The sequence below is a fragment of the Caretta caretta genome, chromosome 4 (genome assembly GCF_965140235.1).
Source record: "Caretta caretta isolate rCarCar2 chromosome 4, rCarCar1.hap1, whole genome shotgun sequence".
Lineage (NCBI taxonomy): Eukaryota > Metazoa > Chordata > Testudines > Cheloniidae > Caretta > Caretta caretta.
The window spans coordinates 118017567-118042856 of NC_134209.1; the positions used below are offsets into that span (position 1 = coordinate 118017567).

Sequence of the window (25290 nt, forward strand, 5' to 3'; positions counted from 1 at the left end):
TGTAGGGGGGAAACAACTGGGTAAGCGAAATCAAATAAATGAATTTTGTGTTTGAAAGTGGTGAAAGGTCCGCAGTTGTCATCTTTTGTCAGGGGTGAGTTCCATAGAGCGGGTCTCTATCCTGCAAAATTTCTTTCACATTTAGGATTCTCCCTTATTGGCTGATGGTTTCATTGTTCAGTGAAACTCAACCTGTCATGAGAGAGCATGGTTGTGTTGGGAGAGGTCTTGGGCATGGATTTGCTCTGATCTCGTTTACATAAGCTTGTCACTGCTGAGGGTGGAGCAACAGTGGGTATCCTGAAATCCTGATAGCATTTCAGTCTTTTATTGATTGCCTAGATACCAATAGGTGATTGATGCATCATCAATATCATCAATAGGTGATTGATGCATTAGAAATGTGTATGTACAGTGAGTGTCACCCCGCTTCTTAGACTTTGGTGTAATTGGTCACTTTACATCAGCAATTGGTTTATAAGCTATTCTGCTCTCAAAAACCAATTCCCAGCTCAAAAGGATTAGGTTGAGTCCAAGAACAGTTCTCTTGCTTTTCTTTGTATGACCACAGGAAATGCTGCAGATGGCTTTTGTTACTCAGCAACCACCCACTTAAAACATGCAGCTCCTCAACTGGCCTATCTCCAGAGGGAGTGATGTATTTAGCTCTGAGGCAGTTATGTTTGACCTTCTATGAGCAGATATTTACAGAGAGGTGAAAACTTGACGGAATTTACAAGACTCCACGTATTCCTCTAAAGAAAGGAGAAAACAAACTTACCTTTCCATGAATAGCTCTCTCGTTTACCTGCTTATTTTCAGCCCTGTACATTTTTAACCAGAAATCCCCCCTGAAAGCTCCCTAAATTGAGGATGTGCCTTCCAGCAGCTATAGGTGGAGAAGAATAATGTACAGAAGTGAGCTAGCTCCAAGCACTCAATCAAAATTACATTTGATAGCCCCACTCGTACCATGCTTCACAGAATATGGTGCAGCAGTAGTCAAACCTCCCACTTACAAGGACGTGAATCACTGTTCTGATGTATGAATAAGGCTTGAGAGTCTGTCACGGATTCCTTGACTTCTGTGACCTCCGTGACTCCCGCAGCGGCTGGGCAGCCCTGGGCCAGCAGCAGCAGTTAGGATAGGAGGGAGGGGGCTCAGGGCTAGGGGCAGGGGTTTGGAGGGGGCGGGGGGGCGGGGGATTACCTGTTGTGGGGGGCCCCCCCTGCAGCTCGGCAGTAGAGGGGCGAGGGGTCTGCATGCTGCACACTGCTGGTGCCTGCAGGCCATGCCCCTGCAGCTCCCATTGGCTGTGGTTTCCGGCCAATGGGAGCTGCAGCAGCTGGTGCTTGTGGCGGGAGCAGCAGAGGAGCTCCTGCCCTGGCCCCTGTCTCCGCTGCCTAGGAGCTGCAGGGACACAGAGCTGGGTAGGAAGCCTCCACCAGCCCCACCTTCCCAAGTACAAGTGGGGGATCCAGGTCACCTCCCCCAGCATCCGTGGCACCCCCTAAGCACCCTTCCCCTTCCCCCCCCCCCAGCAACCCCACCCAAGTTTTACTTAGGGCAGGTATTTTTAGTAAAAATCATAGATAGATCATGGGCCTGTGAATTTTTGTTTACGGCCCATGACCCGTCCATGACTTTTACTAAAAATACCCGTGACTAAAAGGTAGCCTTATGTATGAATAAGACTCTTTAAGCAGGTGAAACAGTATTGCTTAGATGGCTAGATGATGATGATCTGATTATTTTGTGGAACCAGTTGGCTTCAAAGGGGATGGTGAAAGTTATAGAAGTGAATGTGTTTACTGGGTAACAGCTGGTTGGAAGTCAAACTAGTTTGGTGTTTATACTGGAAGCCACAAGCGTCCCAGCTCAGGCTTTACTTTCCTGAATCTGACATGCTGTGCAAGGTGCTCAGAATAAACAACTCCGCTGGCTCCCATTCTGTCTGGGAAGAGCCAGTTCTGTTTTTTTTAAAAATATCTCCACAGACTTGCTCCATCCTGTGTCATAAACCTTTCATGTCACTACCCCCCTTCCAACCACCTCTGTTCATCTAGCCCTGCCCATCTCTCCATGCAGTCTTACCACTGTCGTAGAGAAAAGCCTTTCCCACTTCAGCTTGTGCCATTTGGAACAGCCCTCAGGTTTGTTCTGCCTCATCAGCTGCCCACCTTCAATTTTCAGCTGAAAACTTGTCCCTTTTCCCTTATATCATAGTTTCTCTCACTCGGCTGTCTAACTCCATAATTTTATTATTTGCTGTAGAGGATGCAGAGTTCAAATGCAAATTATGTTTAAGTTGGAATTCTGATATTGATCCAGTCAAAACTTCTCCAGCGTTGTTATTTTATTTGTATTACTGTAACATGTAGACCCCAGCAAGGTCAGCTCTCTGTTGTGTTAGACACTGAACAGACATGTGGAAGCACGGTTACAGCCAAGTTTTTCAAAAGTGACTAAGAGATTTTGGGAGCCCACTTGACATCTGAAGTAAGGGACCTGAGGTAAAGGGAGGGTGCTCAGAACTTCCGGAACAGCAGGCTCCTTAAGGTGTTTACAGACTGGACACCCAAAAATTGAGGACCCCAAAGTCCCTCTTTAAAATCATAGCTTTTGACACTGATGTAAGATAACATGCAGAGTATGCCCAAACAAATTTGTAGAAACGGAGTAATGGTAATACAAATGTGTCATCTTATTTGTTTAATGAAGATAAGCAGAGCAATAGTCTGAGCAGAACATCTGTCCAGACCTTATCTATTAGCTGGCAGTGTTCTATAGGCCTCACAGAAACTTGCAAAATTATATCCACAGTGGAATCCCCCTTCTGGTCTGACATGGAATCAGACCCCTTAAAAATGGATTTGGGTCTATGGATTAAAATCCCCAAGCCCTCCTTTTTCTTGCAATATTACTGTTTGTGTTTACTGCTTATCTCATAATTCATACGAATACTATAAGCCTTTGGGGGGTGCAATTTATATTAAAAATGGGGTACAAAATTGCGTTTGTAATATCGAGGGTACAACAATGAAAGCAGGATGTAGAGGGTGAAAGGACAGAGTGAAATGTTTGGCGTGGTGTGCTCCTAGAGTCTGGATGTAAATGATCTCCGCATTAGTGTAACGCTTTAATCTAAAAATAATACTTTCTGCATCACTTCTAATATGATCTGATTACAGCAGAATACAGCAGCAGCTGGTCGTCTTTCAGCAAATTTGAGAACTGCCCTTTAACCAGTAGTGTTGGTAGAAATTAGTGTGTGCTTTTTGTATTTGGCTAGTGCACTTCAGCTGCTGTACATTGGTACTTTGTTCTGCAGAAAAAATCATTTTAAGCTACTTTACATATCACTCTACTTTTTTTTTTGTAATGGCAGAAAAAAGTAATTAAACTGCAAGATGTTTTTAAGCAAAACCAAACTCTTTGGTGATCATTCATTACAATCTGTTACTGAATCTTTCCAATGCTTTCTTCATTTCAGGTGGAAAAGATACCATAACATTCAGTGACCCAACCCTGCCTGTTCTACAGAGGTCAAGATCGCCATTGCTAACATTTGCTGACAAGCCACAACAGAATCAAGCACAGAGGCATGAAGGTGAGCATCTAGGACAGAGATGGGTCGACACTACACATCTTATCAAATACAGTAAAAGTAAAAGCCAAGGTTTCATGCCAGTATAGCAGAAGGTAAAGATTCAGTGGTCACAGAGATTAACTAAATCAATCACGACCAAAGTGGGGGATCATCCCAGTTTGAACAGTCCTGGAGGGACTGATAAATGACTGTATAGTGACTTGGACCATGCTAGAGGTCAGGTTTTAGCAGCTCAAAGGAAATTTGCAACATAGCTGTATGCCATAGGAAAGCAACACATTGTACCTTGTACAGCTGGTTCCCTCCTGTTCTCCTCTCCTCCCCCCCTTTACAGCGCATGATAGGAAAGTAGACTATGGAACTATCTTAGCACTCTCCTGCATTAGACCTGATCTACAGATGAAAGGCTTCGTGATTGTGCCTGGCAAATTGAAATAAACCCCTGCTGTTGAGCAATTGATTCTTCTTTTATAGTCATGCATGCATTTTGTTAAAATCCTTTCCCAATCACAAGCACTAAGATCTTCCCTTAAAAGTCCAGCTCAGCTCTATTTGATACTAAACAGCAGGCTAATATTTTAATGAAAGCACTACTTTTCTTTAGTTGGTGGACAGGGAATAAATTTTGAGACTTGCCTATCAACATTTGGATAAGCTATTTAATGGCTATAAAATTTTTGACATGCCCAGATCTTATTCAGTCAACCATGAAGCACTGTAAATGCTTTGATATTAATTTCTCAAATTAAATAGATCATGGCCTCATTTTGACTTTATTATCCATGTTATCAGATGATTGACAGGTTTCAGAGTAGCAGCCGTGTTAGTCTGTATCCGCAAAAAGAACAGGAGGACTTGTGGCACCTTAGAGACTAACACATTTATTTGAGCATGAGCTTTCGTGAGCTACAGCTCGCTTCATTGGATGCATGCAGTGGATTGATCACTTTTAGTCTTGATCAGCTAATTTTTTCTGTGCTAAAAATAGAAAACCTATTTAATCACTCCTTCATTGAATAACTCACAAATATTAATTTTCATTTTAAATAATCATTGGGTTCTAATTAAATCTTCACTCACTGAAAGTGTTTAGTTGATATTGTTATATTGATTTTGCCTTATTTGTCATTGTGTGCCGGGCTGGTAGCACTACCTACTATTAAGGTTGCGCAACACTTCCCATTATAAGACCTTGCGTTCACTTGCATGTAATTTTGCTGAACTCCAGCCATTTGAGTTGAAATTTTCCATGCTGGGTGACTGTCTCAGCCTGAATTGTTTTTTGGGGTGTTTTTTTGGTTTTGTTTTTTAAATTTAAGCCAAAACAGTTGAGCTGTTTCTGAGAACAAAGATTACCACTCCTCTGCTGTGGGCAAACACTTGCAAAACACATCCCCCTCTAGTAGTCCACAGTGAGGATGGCAATCTACTACTGCTGTCAGTTACTCTGCTAGCTCAAGTAACAGAGGCCAATGTGGTACAACCTAGTTTGGCCCCCTTGTGCAGATGCACTATGATGCTGTCTTTAATTGCATAATCCCTTCTTTCTGAATTGTTTTTTGTATAGTTGTATCCAGTGCTTGGATTTTGTTGTAATGATACACTTAAAATGTTTAATATATGGAGAGAGAAAAGGAAAAAAGCTGTTTTTTTTCTGTCCCTGCCTTATCTTATGCTGCTATCAAAGCATGTTATTCAGATGAAATGTTGAAGGGTTAATTATATAACTTCATTATTGGATGGGTTTCAGAGTAACAGCCGTGTTAGTCTGTATTCGCAAAAAGGAAAGGAGTACTTGTGGCACCTTAGAGACTAACCAGTTTATTTGAGCATAAGCTTTTGTGAGCTACAGCTCACTTCCCGATGAACTTCCCAATGTTCTGATTGGTTCTGTTCTTTGAAGTGAGTCCAGAATGGGGTAAAGAGCCAGGGTAGAATTCAACATACTATAGTTAAGTTGTGCTCTGATCAGTCTTTTACCATGATGGTGAGCCACTGGTATTTCACTAGCTAGATCATCTTCTGCATGGCTTTCTTGGTCTTTGCCCCATGCATATAAATTCATATAACGTACACTAGTGTGACACTGTCCCATTTCTCTCTTAGCAAAACAGAAGGGAAAACCAGATGAAATTTATGCCGTTTCAACAGAGTTGACAGTTCCAGAGGAAGCTGCTAAGGTCTACAACAATTCCCAAGCAAACATAAATAACAGTAACCAAAATAAGCCTTTTCATCCCTCATTAGCCCAGTTTCCTTCTGAGGAGGAAGAAATAAACAGTCTTGGAAGTGAAATAATTAAATTGACAGAAGAACAGGCAGCTGCAGAACTGGAAGGGAGCAGAAGAGAAAGTCTACTGGAGGGCCAGAGTACAATGGACCAATCTGACCTTAGCAGCTCATCCAAGGAAGAGTGCCTCTTGTCCAGCCCTGACCTATTTGACCCTGCGGAGACATCAAACTCCAAGAATGAGCATGCAGCTGAAAATTGGGTCCTGAAAGACCATGAGGAAACCTCAGAGAATGATTATGAAAATGTAAATAAGAGAGAGGGTGGAAATGGCAACACACTGGACACTAAAGACACAGAAGGATGTGGAGAAGTAACTGTTTCAACATCTGACTTAAACAACATCTCCAGTAATCCCCTTGAACCTGAGTGTGACAAATCATTTGATCCTGCTGAATGCTCTGAATATTTGGATAACAGCATGGCTTGTGGTATGAAATCCAAGATCTCAAGCTTCTCCCTGTCATCCTCTTGCAGTGGAAGCTGTGCTGCCGTGAATACGGATAGTCACTGAATTAATCTGCTATAGAATTGTTTTTTTTACATTGGTCTGTCAGCATTTGTCCATTAAAAAGATGTTTTTCTATTAACATTGACTGTGCTTAACCAAAATAATGTAAATATATAAAATGGATAGAACTTGAAAATGATGAGGGGCAGGGTTAATGATGGCTCTGGTGTTTACAGTGATTGAAGTTTCTAGAGAGACTGACATAATTGAGAAAAATGGGGCCAGGAGACTCACCATTATCCTTTATCCTGTCAAGTCCTAGCTGGGTCTTCATAGCATGTATGTTCTTGTCCAGTGCACAATGCCTACTGGTATGTATTTTAAGGGTTTCAAATGGCTATTTTCAGCAGATGAAAAACTTGAAATGATAAACTAAAAAGGATCTAAAGGTAACAGGCTTTTGTTTATTTTTCTAAACTTGCATTCTCTCTGTGTATATTTGCTGAGAATGCATATTTAGAATAGCAGCATTTGGTCCCTACTGAAAAGCAAAGTGGTTTTGAAAAGTAGCCCCTGTGCATGAAGTTTCCATCTCTTAAACCTCCATATCTCCTCTACATTCCTCTGAAGTTTTCCTTCCTTTCCCCGAGAAAACAGGGGGGACTTATGTCTCAAAGTGTTAAGGCCCCATTCCAACTGAAGCTCTTAAAGCTGCTCTAGTAGAGGGAAAGTTCCCCAGGGAAGTAAAAAATTATCCTAGGGGACATAGCAGAACTGCCTAGGGGAAGAAAACGTGTGTGTGTATATATATATATATAGGCCAGCTTCCTATTGTGTGCTGCTAGTACCAATTCATGGGACTATGTTCCTCCACCTTGGCCTGGAGTCGCCTGTGTGGCCCCTGGTGGGAGATTGAGTGTATCTAAGCCTATCTCTACTTTTGTTAGGTATAAAACAAAAATGTGAATGTGAAACTCTTCCTTTCCTCCCCCGGCTCACCAGTCTTTTGGATAGTGGTGGGGTTATTCTTTGGGCCCCAGTTGCCCCTTCAAAATTCTTCCTAACCTGACACGTAGTCTGCAAGAAAAATCTTCTGGTGTTAGAGTGGGGGGCGTGCAGAGAAAGTCCCCATCTCTCGAGTGATGGAGTTGTGCCACGCTGCCCCCAGGAAGGCAGCAGCAAGGGAATACTTAATGTTGGAGTTCACAGCTGTGAGAGCTGGGGAGGCACTTCCGCTCCTCTTTCTAGAATGGGGAACAGTCTCTGCAGCTGTGGAGCTTCTATGGGCCAGCAGCCGTGGAGGCAATTTTTCTGCTGGTTTGGGACCTAATTGTCTGTAAATGTTCATTTCTCACTCCTAGAACTTGAAACCAATCAGAGAGAATTAAACCAAATTTAATAAACTACTACTAATAAAAAGGAGAATCCCTCCCAGATTGAGCCTTTGTTTGACAAATATGTGCCAGCTGCAGATTTTTACAGCCCACTTGTCAGCTACTGAAAAACAAGGTTTGTATTAGCAGCACTGACAAACTCGTCTCTATATGGATACTGAACTAGCAGGTGCTGCCATAATCAAAGGTGTTTTGATTCCATGAACAGTTTGGGCTTGTCAGAAGAAAGAATATATGTAATGGTTACATCTGAATATAATGAACGATGGATGGGAGGCTGAAAAATGTGACCTGCCTCTTGTTTTTGTGCATTCCCCTAAGAGGGGCATGCATGTAACCCTTTCTCTGCTGTCTGTCTGCTCTTTTCTTGCTGTGTGCAGGCAATAAAGGAATACTTGTATCACTCCTCTAAAATGCTTCCTTTCTACTTAAAGTACTGTGGCATTGCATCACACTGGTATCAACAGCCCCCTTTGAACCAGTTTGTTCCAAATTCAGATGCCTTGGGAACATGCTACACTGAAAAGTTTAAGCTTTCTTCCCTGGCCCCAGTTATATTTATGTTCCTCAAAACCCAAAGACCAAGAGGGGCTGTTGCTATTAAAGGTAAAATAACTGATTACATTATTGACTCAGTTATTTATATGACACCACTGGCAAGCATGAAGAAAAATAGACATGCACTGAAATAATTGAAGAGATTTTTACAGGGTTTTGTAATGTTTAAAATATAACCCTCCCCGTAATGTTTGTTCCAAGGAGTGTATTCCTTTCCACCTTTCATCACAGCCTGAGGCAGTCTGAAGTTAAATGCTAGAGAAGTTTTAATAAAAATGCAGCCAGAATTGAGGCTGGCTTTGATTTTTCTTTTTTTAATCCCTAAATGTCAGTGTTTGTTTATACAGCTTAACTCTGAAATGTTGAAGGTATGTGCATGCTTGATTCTCCTCTCCCATACGTTGGCGTAGAGGCCTGAGGCAAAGCTCATTGAAGTCAATGGGAGTCTTTCCCTTGACTACTGTAGGCTTTGGATCAGTCATTAAAATAGGAGTAATCCCACTGAAATCATTATGGTAATGGTGTAAACCTGGCGCAAGTCAGAGCAGACTCAGGCTGACAGGCATCTTTAACACACAAAACTGTTGTTTTTGTTCTGATATGGCTGGCAGGCTGCTCTTTGAAAAACCTCCAGTAAATTAGATCCTTCTATGGATTAATCTCTCCCCATTCCTCCCCACCTAAATTCCTCTTCTGTACCCTTGCAACCACTTGCTGGCACAGACTCTGGCTAGGAGGCTCCCTGCAGACCTCACTTCAGTACCACATAATTTCCCTGTCTACAGGGAGTCCGGTGCAATGCATTTTGTGCCCTTTTCCACACAGGGGACTGTGCATCCTCCCAGCTGTGTTTTCAGCCTTCATCCTTGGGACTTGAGCCTTTACAGACTGAGACATGAAGCTTCAATACAGCACCAAATCACTCTTAAAGTAAGATTTGTTTGCTGCAATAAAATTACAGTTGACGCTGAATGTTGGGGGGGAAGGGAGGGTTATTTTCCTTTTACTGGTGCTGCTGTTACACTAGTATAACTGTTGTCTTTACTGGAATTACTTCTGATTTACACCAGCCAGGAGAAGAATCGGGCCTTCTCTGTTGAGACCTACATGCTGTCTCCGTAGGACTTTAAACCATGCTCTGACAGGTACACCCAACCATAAACCACCCTCCTCACTGATGGGGGAGGGCGGGAGACAGAGTGGCAGCTTCAAATCCAACATTTCAAAAACTGATTTTTAAGCATGCTGTTTCATAATCAGACCAGATGACTTCCCTTATTCTATACCCTTTTGAAAGACAGTGAACTTGTGCTGGAGCCCAGCAGCAAATACATGTTTTAACTGGGAGAAAAGAGGGGGAAAAAAGACCCAGACCCTTTAAATTAAACCTATTACAGAAAAGGTGTTCACTGAATCTTTAAAACGTAAATTTGTGAAAATGACAGATTAAGGATGATCTTTTAAAGCACTGCTTCCTTTCTAAGTGAGACTATTTTTATGCATAGGGCAACTTGTATAATAAAGAAATTAGAATTTCTTTCATCCACATGAGCCCAAGAATGTATTTTAGAATCTTAACTGAGATTAATTTTTAAAAGATTGGGATTTTTTTTACCAGTTGCTGTTTTATTTAAAGAAAGATATACCTTTTATTTATTTGCAAGCCTTTCCTTTGTTGCAATCTACAGTCACCATGTAACATGACAACTATATATAAGTATATATATTTTGGCTCCTGGAATAAAGACAAATTTCCAGATTTGTTTTGTCCTTTATCTTCTCCCTTATTAATATGGGAGGGACGTTAATTATGCCTTAGTGTTTTATCAGTGGGTCATGTATTAAATTGTGGTCATACTTTCTTTTTATAAAACAAGGAATGTAAAATTTTATTCAATAACTTTCTTCAGTTTGTATAAAAAAAATCTAAATTGAAAGTCTCTTCTACTGTCACTTATTCCTTGCAATCTGAACAGACTAATTTGCTATATTTGTGTGGGTATGGAAGATCACACTATGTACCCTTGCCTTCAAAATATTATATATATTTTTTAAATTAATGTATCTACATTGTGTTAACAGCATTACACAATTTTACCAGCTGTGTTATCTAGTAGTAAGCTCTCCAAACATTTCCAAGCTACTTATTTAAAAAAAAAAAAAGCCAGAACAGTTCTTGTAAGTCTACTTTCAAATGTAAACAATGTGATTCGGGTACAGGCGAATGGATAACTCAAACCAGTTAAGATTACACATGTTGGAGAATAAAACCAGCAAATATAAGTAGAATAGTATAATGGATCAGAAGTTAAAAATAGAAATAATGTCTATACTCTTCCTGAATCTGAGGAGAAGGCTATTATCTAGCTTTACTAGGATACCACACAAAGCTGTTGAAGTTATAGAAATCTTTATACTTTTCAGATATGTAGAAAAATACTGCAGAGCATCTTAGCCAAAAGCAGTTTTTCATTAATTTGTCTTTTTCTTTGTACCTCAGCTTGTGATCGCTCAAGAGATCCGTTAGAATGGACAAGCTCTTTCCAGATTTCATAAACTAAATATTTTGCTAGTCTTACCATGTTGCACTAAACTTTTGAGCTGAATAAATGGGAGTTTAAAGTTTAAAAAAAAATTACATTGCAAAGTTGAGTTGATGCTGTTTTTTATTAATCTGCTTACAGAAGGGAAAAACCTCTAAAGAGTAATATGCATTTCTCAGAGAGCAGTAGGACAGAGATCCAATGGAAACCGGAAACCTTTCGCATGTCTCTCATTGATCAACTACATGGACTATATCTATTCTGTGCTGCCTAGGCAATGGATGGTATGGTGGCCTTTAGTTAGGCCTGGTTGTTTTGTGCTCATTTGTGATCCTCTTCTTCCTCCTGTCTGTAATGTCAGGAAGCTTTTTCTCCCATAAGTTCTTGTTGCATATCCCAATGACACAGCAAGCTAGACGTTTGCCAGCATTCCCATTCTCCAAACTGGCTTTATTGTTACCCTTGCCCATGTCATCTTCCTGTTCATGGATCACAATGGATCTCCCCATGATGGAGTAGGGGCCAAACAGAGTGGCGAGCAGATTTGACTTGTATTTTCTAATTTTGCCTTCTTTAGAGTAGAAGTTGCCAAAATCCCCTGGATGGCGAGGGTGGTTCACGTTGAAAGGGTTATAGTGCCCCCCAGCAGAGTCACAGCTGTTGCTGAGGTCTCCGAGCTTATGGATGTGAATAGCTCTGCCAGACTGATTGCTTCCTGATGGAAACCCATTCAAGTCAAAGAGAGCCTCTAGTTTTCCATTTGGGTAGGACTGTCTGAACAAGACTTGGCCTGTCACCTGTGGCTTGTCAGCATCTAGGTTGGAGCTGGGCTTCACTTCACAGGTGGCATAACCTGCCCGGTCAGTCTCCTCATTGATGAACTGTGGGTAGAGTAAATTCTGCCACAGGTCATTCACTTTTTTCTGTATGTCTTGAAGTGGGCTGTCTCCATTGGAATCAACCTCACCTTCTCCCCTCACAACACCAGATGCAGAGAGGCCCTGGCTGATGGCCAGGTAAAGGAACAGAAACATGTCTGCAATTCCCAACCTGCAAAATACAAAAGGCTACAAAGAGGCAAGGGAAAAAGTGCCATGATTTTTTATTGTGTGGAAGGAAGAGTAACCCATTATGGCGAAAGGGACAGGCACATCATTAGCTTTTAATATTACCAAGCAAAACAGCTGAACTGTGTGGTCACGACACACTCTGCTTATTTCTAAATCTCTCTACAATGATTAATCACCTGACTAACCTAGAACGCTCTCTTCACATGCAGTTTTTAAACCTACATAAACTACCAACTATGAATGTAAAAATATCAGCAATCTAGAGCGCAGAGCAGGTCTGCAATATCTTCCTTCTTGCAGAAATCAAATCTAAAACTTTATTCAATTTTTGAATTAGTATTAAGAATTTTTTCCCTAAATCAAACCCCTCTAGGAAAATCTGCCAGGAGACTTTATTGTGGGCTACACATTTGCAGCCAACTGATTATGAAAAACAATCCTGATGTTGCCTACCTTTTCAAAGATTTTTCCAAAAGCTCTTCACAGTGGGTTGCAGTTTCTGCTTTTGTGAACTTGGAGCAGTGATCAGCCCAAATTTCAGACCTCTCTGCAGCTGAGACTTATGAGAGCTGCCTGTTTATGTAAAAGTTGGGTAACACTACTCATGGGAGTGGCCAATAGAACTCTGGGAAGAGAGGAGGAAAAAGTTTAACTAGGAACTTTTTAGAAAGGATAAACAGTTTGTCTCCTTTTCCTGAGTCCATACAGCAAACTGGCTCTGAGACCTCCCTGACTCCCCCTCCCGCCCCCCCAAATGATTACCAAGCTTTTAAATTCATCTTCCCTTTCATGATTTCATTTGTGTGTTTAAGGCATATGAGTGGCAGAGGGAAGGAGAATTTTATCAGGGTACAGTCATCTTTGTTTAGACAGTTCTTCCACTTAAATCTATCGTTTCACAGATTTTGCTAGGTGCTGCAGTTTATTTCATTAGAAATAATGATAGCAGCTGCTTTAATATCAGGACATGATTTACATGAGCACATATGGAGCTGCTGGGATTACAGAATCTGAAAGGCACAATAAGAGCTCTAAAGCAGCGGTTCTCAACCAGGGGTCCGGCGGGCTGGGGGTGGGAGGACGAGAGCAGGTTGCCGGGGGGTCTGCCAAAACAAACCAGAGAGCAGGGCCCGTGTTAGACTTGCTGGGGCCCAGGGCAGAAAACTGAAGCCCGAGCCCCACTGACTGGAGCTGAAAGCTGAAGCCTGAGAAACTTAGCTTCATGGGGACCTCCTGTCGTGTGCGGCCCTGAGCAATTGCCCTGCTTGCTACCCCCTGATGCCGGCCCTGGCTTTTAATCTACTGAGTATGTATAAAAACAGTTGTTGTGGCACAGTTGGGCCATGGAATTGTTATAGCATGGGGGAGTGGAGGGAGTTGAGAACCCCTGCTCTAAAGCCTTATGAAAAACTTTTAAGAACAACTTTGCGTCTCTATAAAAATTATCAAAGAGGATCCCCTCCCTGCAAACCCATTCTTGCCAGGCTGTTTGTTCTGTTGCAGTGGGTTATTGTGGAAGTGGTTAATTCTTTCCACAGTGTGTGTTTTGGGTAAGTATTTCTGCAGCAGTGGGGTGTCAGACGTAAGCACGGAGTGCGATTGTTGCCCAGAAGCTGACTGAAGAGCCTAGATCAATCTATAATGCACACACATTTAGTTGGCTTTTGAATTAAGAAATGTGCCGCTGTTGGCAGGACTGTAGCGTTACTGGTAGCATTTTGAAGTGCCATACAGGAGAGTTGGTTTGGATTAGGAATCCCAGTCTCTGAGCCTAACTAACTGGAATTGCTGCAGAGATAGAGTGGCTCCTGATACGCAAGGAAAACTCTTCTGCCTTCTCTACGCTAGAAAATTGTTGAGGAAAAAGCTCCTACCAGTTCAGTAGTGGTGGTAATTGGAGTGTGCATGGCACTGCCAGCTTCTGGAATTGTTAGCACTGTTAGTTAATTCTCATGGAACATACTCTAGATGCAGTTTACAGTCATACCTGCTTACTGGAGAGCTGATTTTTGTCTGGGGAAGGAGATCAGAGAGGAGGGATGGTCCATCAGTTAGGGCTACGAGGTCTGGGTTCAAATCTTTGTTCTTCCACAGTCTCCCTGCATGACTGTGGGCAAGTCATTTCATTTCCCTGTGCCTTCGTTTCCCATCTGTGAACTGGGGGAAAATAAAACTTGTCTGCCTCACAGGAGTGATGAGAGGATAAATACATTAAAGGTTGTGAGGTACGTGGGTAATACAGGGATGGGAGCTACACAGTGGCCTTAGGTGGAAGTTATGATTGGTTCATAATCTTAGGTAGGCACAGTCCAAGCTCAGGACTGAGACAGGAATACCTGAGTTGTGATCCTAGTTCTGACACGTCCTCCTTCAGTAGCCTTGTCCAAGTCACTTAATCCAATGGTTTCCTATCTGTAACAAAGAATTAATATATAATTACAGCACAGTGATGGAGTGAAACTAACTGAAGATAGTTTCTAAGATGTTTTGAAGAGATGAAATGCTCCACTGAAAAGTCAAGTTGTTTAAGACAAAAAATCCAAAAGGTTGAGGGAGGTCAGTTGTAATGTTGTAAAATGGGCATTTTCAACTTCTTAGATATATATAAAAGCGGCAAAGAGTTTTGTGGCACCTTATAGACTAACAGATATATTGGAGGATAAGCTTTCGTGGGTGAATACCCACTTCATCGGATGCATGTACATGCAGAAAACTTATGCTCCAATATGTCTGTTAGTCTATAAGGTGCCACAGGACTCTTAGTCTGGATCTGTAAAAGCAGCAAACACGGCTACCCCTCTGATACTTAGATATATAAAGTTACTGAGCATCCCATTGTGATGGGGTGCGCCACTCACTGCTTGTCTGGCACCTCCTCCTGGTCACTCTGGGGTGTCGACCTCAAGAGCTAATCCCCATTCTGTGGTCGCATGCCATCACACTGTCTCTCTCAGGTCTGCAGCTCCTCTCTTGTCCCAGAGGCCAGTGTCCTCTTCATGACTCAGCCCTCTGGCTAGGTCACTCAGCATTTCTCCTCTTCCAGGGTATAGTCCTCCAAATTCTCTCACTCCAGCAGTGACACAGGTAGTCTTCCTGTTCACTGCCCCTCTGGTGTAGGTCATGCCCTTGGTGGCTAGTGGTAGGGAACCTGGGCCCGCCCTCAACTTCAGGGACCCTACACCCAGCAGTTCTGGGCTTTCCTCTCCCAGCCCTCATTGCTCCTTCTCTGGACTGCTTCCTACATCTCCTGGTTTCCCTCCTCTAGCTGGGTGTACCAGCTCCAAACCTTCCTCCTCCTTCCCAGGGAGGGTTTGTCTACACTAGAAACATAAGTCAACCTGTATTAGGTCAACTTACAGCCACTACACTAATTACTGCAGTAGTGCATGTCCACACTACCCTCTTTCCGGTGGTGCGCATCCTCACCAGGAGTGCTTCCACTGATCTCAAAGAGGCAGTGTGGGGAGCAAACATCTGTGTCTCAGCTTCGCTGGCAGCTCCCTGCCAGGAGCCTGGGTGCTCAAGGGCTCCCAGCACACTGTCCCCCGTTCTCTCCCTGGCTCCCAGCTGGGAGTGGGGTCTGGCAACTTGGGTTTCCACTTTGGGTATGGGAGGCAGCTGGGCTCTAGTTGCCCGACTTTCATGAAATTGGTAAGTCAGCCAACAGCCATGTAAGAAACAGTGTCTACACAGACATAAGTCTTTCTTACACCTCTCGTGGAGGTGGAGTTATTACGATGGTGTAGAAGGGCACTTAATCACCAGGAGGAAGGCTGTAGTGTAGACACTGACATAACTGGGTCGACTTTTAAGCTGCCTTACTAACGGTGTAGTGTAGACCAGCCCAGAGTGACTGCTGTTTCCCAACAGCTCTGTCTGTTGCCAGCTTTCTGACTTTATAGGCCCTGCCTGTTCCTGCACTATTAAACCTGCTTGCAATTAATTCCCTGTTTCCCTGGCCCTTCCTCCAGGTGCAGCCTGTGGCATTAATAGACCTAACTACCCATCCAGTTCTGTGTGCGTCTCATCGCACTCATCAAGATAGGGTTTGAAGAAAGTATTTCTCCACATCAGAAATAATTTTCTTTTGGGGGAAGCTTGCTCTAGAACACACAGGAGGCCGAGGCTGTTTTTTGGCATGTGTACTCAGGAATGCACATGAGTTGGTTGAGCTGCTAAATAACCGTGGTGATAATTAAGTTTGATGTCCTTGCAGAGGGAGTCCTAATCCAAGACTTCGTGTTCTGACACTTTACTTGAGGTGAGTAAGTTATAAACCATTTTAAGGTGAATGTTAAGAAATTAGGGTCAGATCCTTAGCCGCTGTAAATCAGGATGGCTCCTTTGACTTCACTGTTTCTACATGGATTTCTACCAGCTAAGGGTCTGGCCGTAAAAGGAAATTCAAAGAGCTAATAGTAAGAGGAAGAAGTTTTCTTGATGTACCTTACAAATGGGAAGCATGCAGGAGGCCAGCAGGGCATAAGGGGGGAAATCAAAGAGACTGTTTCACTGCACTCTAAATGATGTATTTCCAGTGTTCTTCACTTCAGAGAATATAGTAGAAATACCTACCCCGGGCTACCATCAGATATATTTTTAAAGAGAGACACTGAAGAACACAATAATTAAATTGTCATAAGTTACTCAGATGAGCTGGCTCACCTGGTGACTGATATATTCTTTATTAAATAGAGGGGCTGAGGTAATATAACTTGTTAATGACCTTTAGTTAGGTTAGTCAACAAGGCATGGGAGGGAATACCAGAAGGACCTAACCTTGCACTGCTCTGCCATGATCCTTGCCATTTAAAAAAACAAACAAACAAACAAAAACCAGGACCTAACTCTTACTTGGGCAAAGCCTGATTCAGTGAAGAGACCCTTGAAGTCAGTGTAGGATTTAGCCTGAGTAAGAAATGCTGAGTGGTGCCCTGAGAGTAAATGCCACTGGTCGTGATGCAGTGTGTAAATGGCATTGGATGATTTATTTATTTTGCTTTTTATAATATGTCTCTAGATGTGGCCACAGTGCTACTGAGCTCGCATTAGCAGATAGCACCAGGTCTACTTCTGTCTTCTCTGCCCCGGATACAGCAGCTGACTGCTTTACTCTGTTTCTAGCTGAGAATGGAGCAATTATGAGAGCAAGGGGTTGAGCTTCGATCCAGCTACAATAGAAGTTGTGTGAGGAAAGCAAACTGAAGATCTTTTGAAGCTTAATCTGGTCCTTTGGTCTAAGGGCATGTATCTGCCTTTTGTTACTTATGTTCCCACTTTGGGAATCTGGTTAGATCCAAAGTTACTGTTGGATAGTAGCATTGAATCAACTAGTTGTATACAGTGTTATATGTAAATGTGTCAAGTAAGGTCTTTTATGAAATCGTGGAATGTTCTAAACCTGATGATTCTTAGGCGATCTGTATACAGCTATGGGTATGAATGGATGCATGTAGAACATTGTCATTGTAACCAAGGGTGCAACTACAGCATCACCTCTCAGCAGTGCAGGAAGCAATCAGGAAGGACACCTCCAGTAGTGGATCATTACAGTTAATGGAAAGACATTGAAACTGAAAAGAAAAACCCCAGTCTTGGAAAACTAAGGAAGGAGGGAGTTTCCCCTGCTCTGTCTGGTAATTAAGAACTTGCGGGGGGAAGGGGGGTGGAGGATGGATTTAGGGAGACTTGAGACCAGAAGAGCTGTTGGAGTCACCCTGCAGAGGGTAACTAGGCAGGTGGAAGCCAGGGTGAGACCTTTATGCTTGTGGGCTAGCTCCTGGTGTCAGAGCTCTGAGCCATAGCAGCATAGTATTGTTGCCGGCACGCAGTGCCAGAGGCGAACAACAGCAAGGTTCGTTGCCCGGTGTGCGTCACCCAATAATCACAACGGCGTGGAGAAGTAGAAAAGTTTATTTGCAGCTGCAAACAAGGTACAGGGAGAATAGAATCTCAAATCCTGCACACAGAGCAGGAAGTTACACAGGCTTTTATACATCCTTTCTTCAGCATACTTATCCAATAGCAAGCTGCCTTAAGTATCCATATAACCAGCCAATCCAGGCACCAGCTAGTTCCCTGGTTCTCTGTACCATCTGTTAAACCATACATAAAGCTGCTTTATTCAGCATTGTTCTTCCATATCTGCCCTGTTTGGCCTTGTTTAATTTCAGGCAGTCTGACTCTGCAACATATTGTTGCAGATCCCTCAGCATAACTGCTGCGAGTGCCTCCAGGTGGAGGAGGGGCCAAGGACACTTGGGCCTAGTGCGAGGGGGGTTCATCGACACTCGTGGTCTTCCATCCCCTCGAGTTACCTAGTGGCCATGCCCCAGTGTCCCCAACAACTCCCTCCTTTGAGAACACTCAACAGCCTTGGCTCTGAGTTTTCTCACTTGGGCTACTTATTTCTTTACAATAGGACTTTGCATAAGCACTTTGTGATAGCCCTGAAGAGAATGACTTATTAACTTTTGCAAAAGGGTCCTGACACATGAGACTGCACAGCATAATACCATTAATATAAGCAATACAGGAAACAGAAGTTTCAATAACAGGCTAAATAAACCATCAAGCCAAAACGACAAACCCCAGCCTGAAAACAAGGTTTGCAACCAATCGCTCTCGGGGCAGTATAGGCAACCTGTGCTCGGGCATGGGCCTCAGTCTGTACCACCTTTTCATAGATCTCATAACTGCTATCATTTACATATACACAACATCGGGGCCCAACGAGGGCACAAACCCCTCCTTGGGATGCCAAGAGATAATCCAAAGCCAGCCTGTTTTGGAGGGAAAAGGTCCTGAGCTGCTGTACCTCTTTATTTAATGTTTTTACTGCTGACCCTAAATCACTAACCGAGTCCTCTAACTCTAAGGCAACTTTCTCAAGTACTTTCTCAAGCCTTACAGTATGGCAGCCTATGCACGCCATGGCTGGCCCGGTAAACAGTGGTTCTATTCCCAGTACAGAGCACCCTACAAGCTTCTCAGTTGTGAGGGGATTCTTTATATTGCCCTCCAATGCTGTAGTCAGTTGCCGCAGTGTCTTTTTTCGTGACTCAGCAGAGGTATCTTTACTTTGGGCAGTGTGGCAGTTATTGACAGATGAGGAACTCCATGAGCTATATAACAGCTACCTGTCCAGTTGGCTGGCAGCACCTTGTAAGCCTTTCGGCCACATACAAAATAGTGACCCCGTAGGGCCCAGTAAGGACTGTTTCTTAAGGGGATTCCTGGGATATTTAAGGCTGCTTTGGCTGCTTTTCCAAACAGTTCATATGCTCCTAAGGGGGCATCCCATCCTCCTGATTGGGTACAAGTGGGAGTGTTTCTAATTGTGCTGTTCAAATTACACTCGCCATAGGGACAGTACAAACCCACCATTGGCTTGCTACATTGGAGATATTAACCAGACGGCAAGTTATATTTCCAAACCCTTCTTTTGTGGTAAGATTATTTGTAAGAGTTTCCCTAAAAGGGGAGGAACCATTACACCCACACTGCTGGCCTCCCCTCTTGGTCTTTATCCGATACCCATCAGCCCCCTGTGTAATAACACAGGAGCTCTTTCCCACAGGATGCCCATAGTGATCAGATTAGTTTGGGTGAAACATAACACTCCCTCAGTGAGTACTGCAACTGAATACTCCTGGTCCTGATAGGTGGCTTGCTGTAAAGAGGTCTTGTTCCAGAACGGCAAGTCCATTCTTTCCTGCTCTTTGGTGGCGGTTAATTCTGCTAGGGTCGGGGCAGCATGTCAAGGGGCATTCCCGTTTTGGGGGACAGTGGAGTTGGAGCACATACCCAGCAATCAGTCTGGTTTGTTAAAGAAGCAGCATGGTGCGCAAGCGAAACAAAGGAGTTATGCTCCCGATATGCACAGTTTGGAAATAACAATACAGAGAATAACAACGTTACCCAATTAATTATCACCAGAGTCTTCCCAACCCAGGGTCTCCAGCACCTGGGTGGGCCCATTTTGGCGTTAAGGTGCCCACTATTTGTGTCTCTTAAACAGTAGCTTTAGCCCGAGATCGTCACTAGATGAGGAGTCAGCAGGTTGGACGGCCCACTGTCCTGCTGACGAGGGGGCGGGTACTGCCTTCAGACGAGAGTGATGGATCCAGTTCTTGTGTCCCGCAATCTTTGGCGCTGTATGGGAGATCAGCAGGACGGTGTAGGGTCCTCTCCACTTTTCCTGGAGAGGCTCGTCTTTCCAGGTACGAACAAGCACAGAGTCACCGGGCTGTAAGGAGTGGACGGGAGAGTCCAAGGGGAGAGGCTGGGAATCCTTGGTATACCTGTGAAGAGACAAGAGAACAGCAGACAGGGAACACATATACTGAGACAAAAAAACATTACCCAACTCCCATTCCCTTGACAGAACTGGGGTGCCATTCATAGGCTATGCCCTTCCAAACATAATTTCAAAGGGACTAAGCCCTAATCTACCTTTTGGGAGAACGCGGATACAGAGTAGGATGAGGGGCAAAGATCAGGCCATCGCAGTGAGGCTTCTTGGCACACTTTTGAGACATGTCGTTTAAGGGTCTGATTGGTATGCTCCACTACACCACTGGCTTGCGGTCTCCAGGGCGTATGGAGTTTCCAGGGGATCTGTAAGGCATGTGAGATGCTTTGAATGATTTTTGATGTGAAGTGTGTCCCGTTGTCAGATTCCATCCACTGGGGGAGTCCAAAGTGAGGAATGATCTCCTTAAGAAACTTGAAGGCCACTGTTCTGGCAGTGCAATTACGGCATGGAAAGGCTTCTGGCCATCCGCTGAACCGATCCACTAGGACGAGGAGATATTTGAACCCTTGGGTCTGGGGAAACTCAGTAAAGTCTATTTGCCACACTTGTCCAGGGCCTGGTGAGTTCCAGGTGGCACAGGATGTCCCGGTCGGGGGTTATTCTTTTAGCAGACTAAGCAGTCCGCTTGTACCTGGGCAGCCAGGGGTCGGAGTCCGGAAGTGATAAAGTATTTTCCCATTAGTTGGATAAGTGCTTCCCTGCCAGCATGAGTGGTTTGATGTAGTTTCTGCAGCACCGGCCGGATCAGGCCCTTTGGTAGGAGGACCTTCCTTTCCGGGGAATTTAGCCATCCCTCCTTTTCCCGGAGACCGAGTTTGTCCGTTAGCTCCTCCCCAGACTACTGAGGGGTTGGAAGCTCCCCTACTGATGGGATAAGGGCATGCATATGGGCGTTCTCAGTCTGAGGGGATGGCAGCGTGGCAGCATGCTTAACCTCTCTATCTGCCCGGGCGTTACCTCTGGCCACGATCTTGATCTTCCCTGTGATGGGCTGTACAGTGTATCACCGCCACTTCTGTGGGAAGTTGTACTGCTTCTAAAAGCCAGAGGATTTGGGGCCCATACTTGACTGGGGAGCCTTGGGCTGTCAGCATTCCCCTTTGCTTCCATAGGCCAGCATGAGCATGCGGCGCACCAAAAGCATACTTTGAATCAGTAAAAATGTTGACCCGCTTTCCTTTTGACAGTTCAAGTGCACGGGTTAGGGCTATTAGTTCGGCAAGCTGGGCAGAGGTCCCAGCAGGCAAACCTTCAGCTTCCACAGTGTCATGGAGGGTCACAACAGCATAACCCGCCCTCCTTTGCCCACCTATTATGGTACTGCTACCATCAGTGTACCACTCATAATCTGCATTTGGGAGGAGTACATCCTTTAAATCTGGATGGCTGGAGTACTGGGTATCTATGATCTCTAAACAGTCATATTCTTGTTCCTCTGTTTCTGGCAAGAGGGTGGCTGGGTTAAGGGAGGGGCAAGGCTGTAAGGTGACTTCAGAGTTCTCTAACAGCTTAGCCTGATACCGAGGAGCCCGAGCCTGGGTGAGCCAGAGCCCTTGGGGTCTAGCAGGGCTCGGACCATATGGGGAGTATAGATTTGCATATCCCCTCCCAATGTTAGCTTCTCGGCTTTCTCAAGCACTAGGGCAGTAGCTGCGGCCTCCCATAAACATGCCGGCCAACCCTTTGCAACCTGATCCAGTTGCTTAGAAAAATAAGCCACAGGACGTCTCCATGCTCCTAACAGCTGTGTGAGCACTCCTAGGGCCACCCCCTTTCGTTCATGTACATACAACTGAAACAGCTTAGAGAGATCCAGCAGGCCCAGAGCTGGGGCTTCCATCAACTTCCTTTTCAAGATTTTAAATGCCCTGACAGCCTCTGGGGTCCAATAGAAGGGGTCGTGATCCGCTCCCTTGACACAGTCGTACAGGGGTTTAGCCCATAGTCCAAACTCTGAGATCCAGATCTTGCAAAAGCCTGCCATACCCAGAAATGCCCTGAGCCGCTTACGATTACTTGGGGTAGGAACTTGACAGATAGCTTTCAAGCAAAACAAAGGAAGCTAACGCTTCCCTTGCCTTAGCTGTAACCTGATTCCGCTCCACCTCAGACAACAGAGTTCTCAGGAGGATATTACAGTTGTCCCAATCCGGCTTGTGACAACTGAGGCACCCCTCAAAGACTGAAATAAACCAGCTTGGGTTCATGGAGAATTTCCCAGTGTTTTACAAGCTGCTAGGTCTATGGGATTGAATGACACATGGGTGTAAACTTGCATAGCGATAGCCTGACATCCGTCTGCTGCTGGGCGAGCCACAACAGTCTCAGTAATCAAAGGATAGAGTCCCACTGAGGGGACAATCTCTGTGTAAGCAGTGTCAGGATGAGCTCCACCCTGACATCTGGTGGTGAGGTGTGGCAAGTTGTGGAAAAGAACTTCAGGGGCCGATCTCATTTGCATAGGCACACCCACCACACCTAGAATGAGACCATAGCTGCCCAAATGGTCACTTTGGCTGCTGTGGGATCCCCAGTGTCTGTTATTGGGGCAGGAAGAATAAATTATTATCCTGATTATGGGAACTGTGCTTGGAACTGTACGTGGCCTTTTGTTATGATGGAGGGATTCACCATCAACTAAGTAGCACTCGCTAGGCAAGGGTCATGGGTTCCAAAACTGTGTGAATGGAGAGAGGCTGGGGACAAGTACTAATACTTGGTGGCATGGGCCCCTTGGTGAGGGCTTTACATGCTAATTGCACTTCCTCCTCTCTCCACTGTGGAATATCAGAGCTAATTTTGATTTCATTAGAAGTCTAGTTATAGGCTGCTGAGCTCATTTTGGGCTGACAGTGCACCAGCACTGGGGCTCCCCTACTACAAGCTGAATTCACCTAAGAGGTAGTGGGGGAGCCTGAAGATATATTGTGGAGCAGTTTGCGGGACGGCTGGTGAAGCATTTCGACGCGGAGCAGTGTGTGGATGGCAGGAGCGGCTTGTGGGCCGTGGAGCTGAGCGAAGGAGTTCGTGGGGCGGCTGGCGGAGCGGAGCGCAGCTGAGCGAAGGAGTTTGTGGGGCGGCTGGCGGAGCGGAGTGCAGCTGAGCGAAGGAGTTTGTGGGGCGGCTGGCGGAGCGGAGCGCCGCTATGGAGCTATGGGGCGGTCAGCTTCAGATCACGTAAGGTGCCTCTTACCCCCGTCCCATTTCCACCCAGGTTGGGAGGTAAAGCTCCGCAGATAAACTTTCGAACTCTGGGGCTGCCCTGACCAGGGACAGAGACTTTTGGGGCATTGGACTTTTGGGACTTTGGGTGATTTGGGGTTGCTGGACTCAAGAACCAAAGGGAAAAGGGCATGCCCCAATTTGCTTGGGGTGGGTTTTTGCTCATGGGTTTTGTTATGAATCCTGTTGGTGGTGTTTCCCAAACATAATGTCACATTGTTTCTCTCTGTTATTAAAAGGCTTTTGCTACACTCAGACTATGTGCTTGCGAGAGGGGAAGTATTGCCTCTTGGAGGCGCCCAGCGGGGGTGGTATATATTTGTCCCAGGTCACTGGGTGGGGGCTCGAGCCGGTTTGCATTGTGTTATTGGAATGGATCCCCTAGATATTGAACCCGGCCCTTGTTGCTGCCAACTCTGACGGGCAGAAGGGTTACATCTGTAACCCGAGACATTCTACCCTTATAAGGTGGGGGTGTGGGGGCTGAAGGGGACACCGAATCTGCCATTACAACAGTGGGGGGGGGGCGGCGGTTCTGGGGACTAACATTAGCTGCTACCGAGCCAGTTGGAGTCAAATTACAGCTCTGTTCTATCTCTTAAAGCCATAAACACTTGTGCATACAGATGTTCATTCCATTTACCCATTCACTGACAAAACAAAACTAATTGAAGGATCGTATTATAATTAATTGACCCTCCCTGTGGTCACCGTTCCTGGTCCTCTAGCCGATATTGAGGCCATTCTATTGTACAAAACTTTTTCAATTTGCTTTTTGTCATTGGATCTGATCCAAACACTTTCCAGTTTGCTAGAATGCATTCTAGGGGCGTACACTGTGCCCTAACCCCCAAGCTCTGTCCCAGTCCCATACCTACAGGGTAACTCTAGGCGTCCCCAGGTTCCAACAGAGTATACAATCCGGATTTCAAAAGGTTCCTACCTTACCCCAGGGACCGGTTCCCCACCGTCGCCCACAGCTGCTCCTCCCCCATGTCCAAGGGACCGGTTCCTCACCATCGCCCACGCTGCTTCACTATATGAGTGTGTTGCACCGTTGTGCCCTCTGGGCTCGATCAAATCACGTCTGCTCCGAGGCCCCCGATGAACTCACCGGTGCACGCTGGGCGTCGGTTCTCGCCGCAATCCTCGACCTCCAGGAGGGGTCCGGGCAAGGCTAAATAGCAGCCTCGTTGCCCACCCAGGGACGCTGAAAGCTGTTGCCGGCACCCAGTGCCAGAGGCGAACAACAGCAAGGTTCGTTGCCCGGTGTGCGTCACCCAATAATCACAATGGGGTGGAGAAGCAGAAAAGTTTATTTGCAGCTGCAAACAAGGTACAGGGAGAATAGAATCTCAAATCCTGCACACAGAGCAGGAAGTTACACAGGCTTTTATACATCCTTTCTTCAGCATACTTATCCAATAGCAAGCTGCCCTAAGTATCCATATAGCCAGCCAATCCACTTACCAGCTAGTTCTCTTGTTCTCTGTACCATCTGTTAAACCATACATAAAGCTGCTTTATTCAGCATTGTTCTTCCATATCTGCCCTGTTTGGCCTTGTTTAGTTTCAGGCAGTCTGACTCTGCAACATATTGTTGCAGATCCTCAGCATAACTGCTGTGAGTGCCTCTAGGCGGGGGAGGGGCAAGGACACCTGAGCCTAGTGCAAGGGGGCTTCATCGACACTCGTGGGCTTCCATCCCCTCGAGTTACCTCGTGGCCATGCCCCAGTGTCCCTAACAGTATTAAGGCACCCAAAGTTACAAGAAGGCAGTGCCAGATCTGGTCTGAGGCATCCTCAAAAGGTTACAGTGGGGTATTCTGCAATC

At 44.9% G+C, this 25290-nt stretch overlaps 2 protein-coding genes across 3 annotated transcripts in view; one reads left to right on the forward strand and one right to left on the reverse strand.

The window, feature by feature from the left end:
* Positions 1 to 8160, forward strand: part of CCDC149 (coiled-coil domain containing 149) — a 62668-nt gene extending 54508 nt beyond the window's left edge. For both annotated transcript variants that reach the window (XM_048848702.2, XM_048848703.2), the window contains 2 exons: positions 3495 to 3611; positions 5718 to 8160. In XM_048848702.2, the coding sequence (XP_048704659.1) occupies positions 3495 to 3611; positions 5718 to 6415 (815 nt within the window). In that variant the 3' untranslated portion in view covers positions 6416 to 8160. The remainder of the gene's footprint in view (positions 1 to 3494; positions 3612 to 5717) is intronic.
* A 2792-nt stretch (positions 8161 to 10952) lies between these two features.
* Positions 10953 to 12520, reverse strand: SOD3 (superoxide dismutase 3). Its single transcript, XM_048848705.1, has 2 exons — positions 12371 to 12520; positions 10953 to 11897 (listed from the first exon to the last, which is right to left on the reverse strand). Exon 2 carries the CDS (start codon positions 11879 to 11881, stop codon positions 11144 to 11146), a length of 738 nt encoding a protein of 245 aa, XP_048704662.1. The 5' UTR covers positions 11882 to 11897; positions 12371 to 12520; the 3' UTR covers positions 10953 to 11143.
* Between the last annotated feature and the right edge of the window lie 12770 nt (positions 12521 to 25290).

Coding starts and splice junctions, on each gene's coding strand:
- SOD3 (XM_048848705.1), bottom strand. CDS start 11,881: ATGTTTCTGTTCCTTTACCTGGCCATCAGCCAGGGCCTCTCTGCATCT.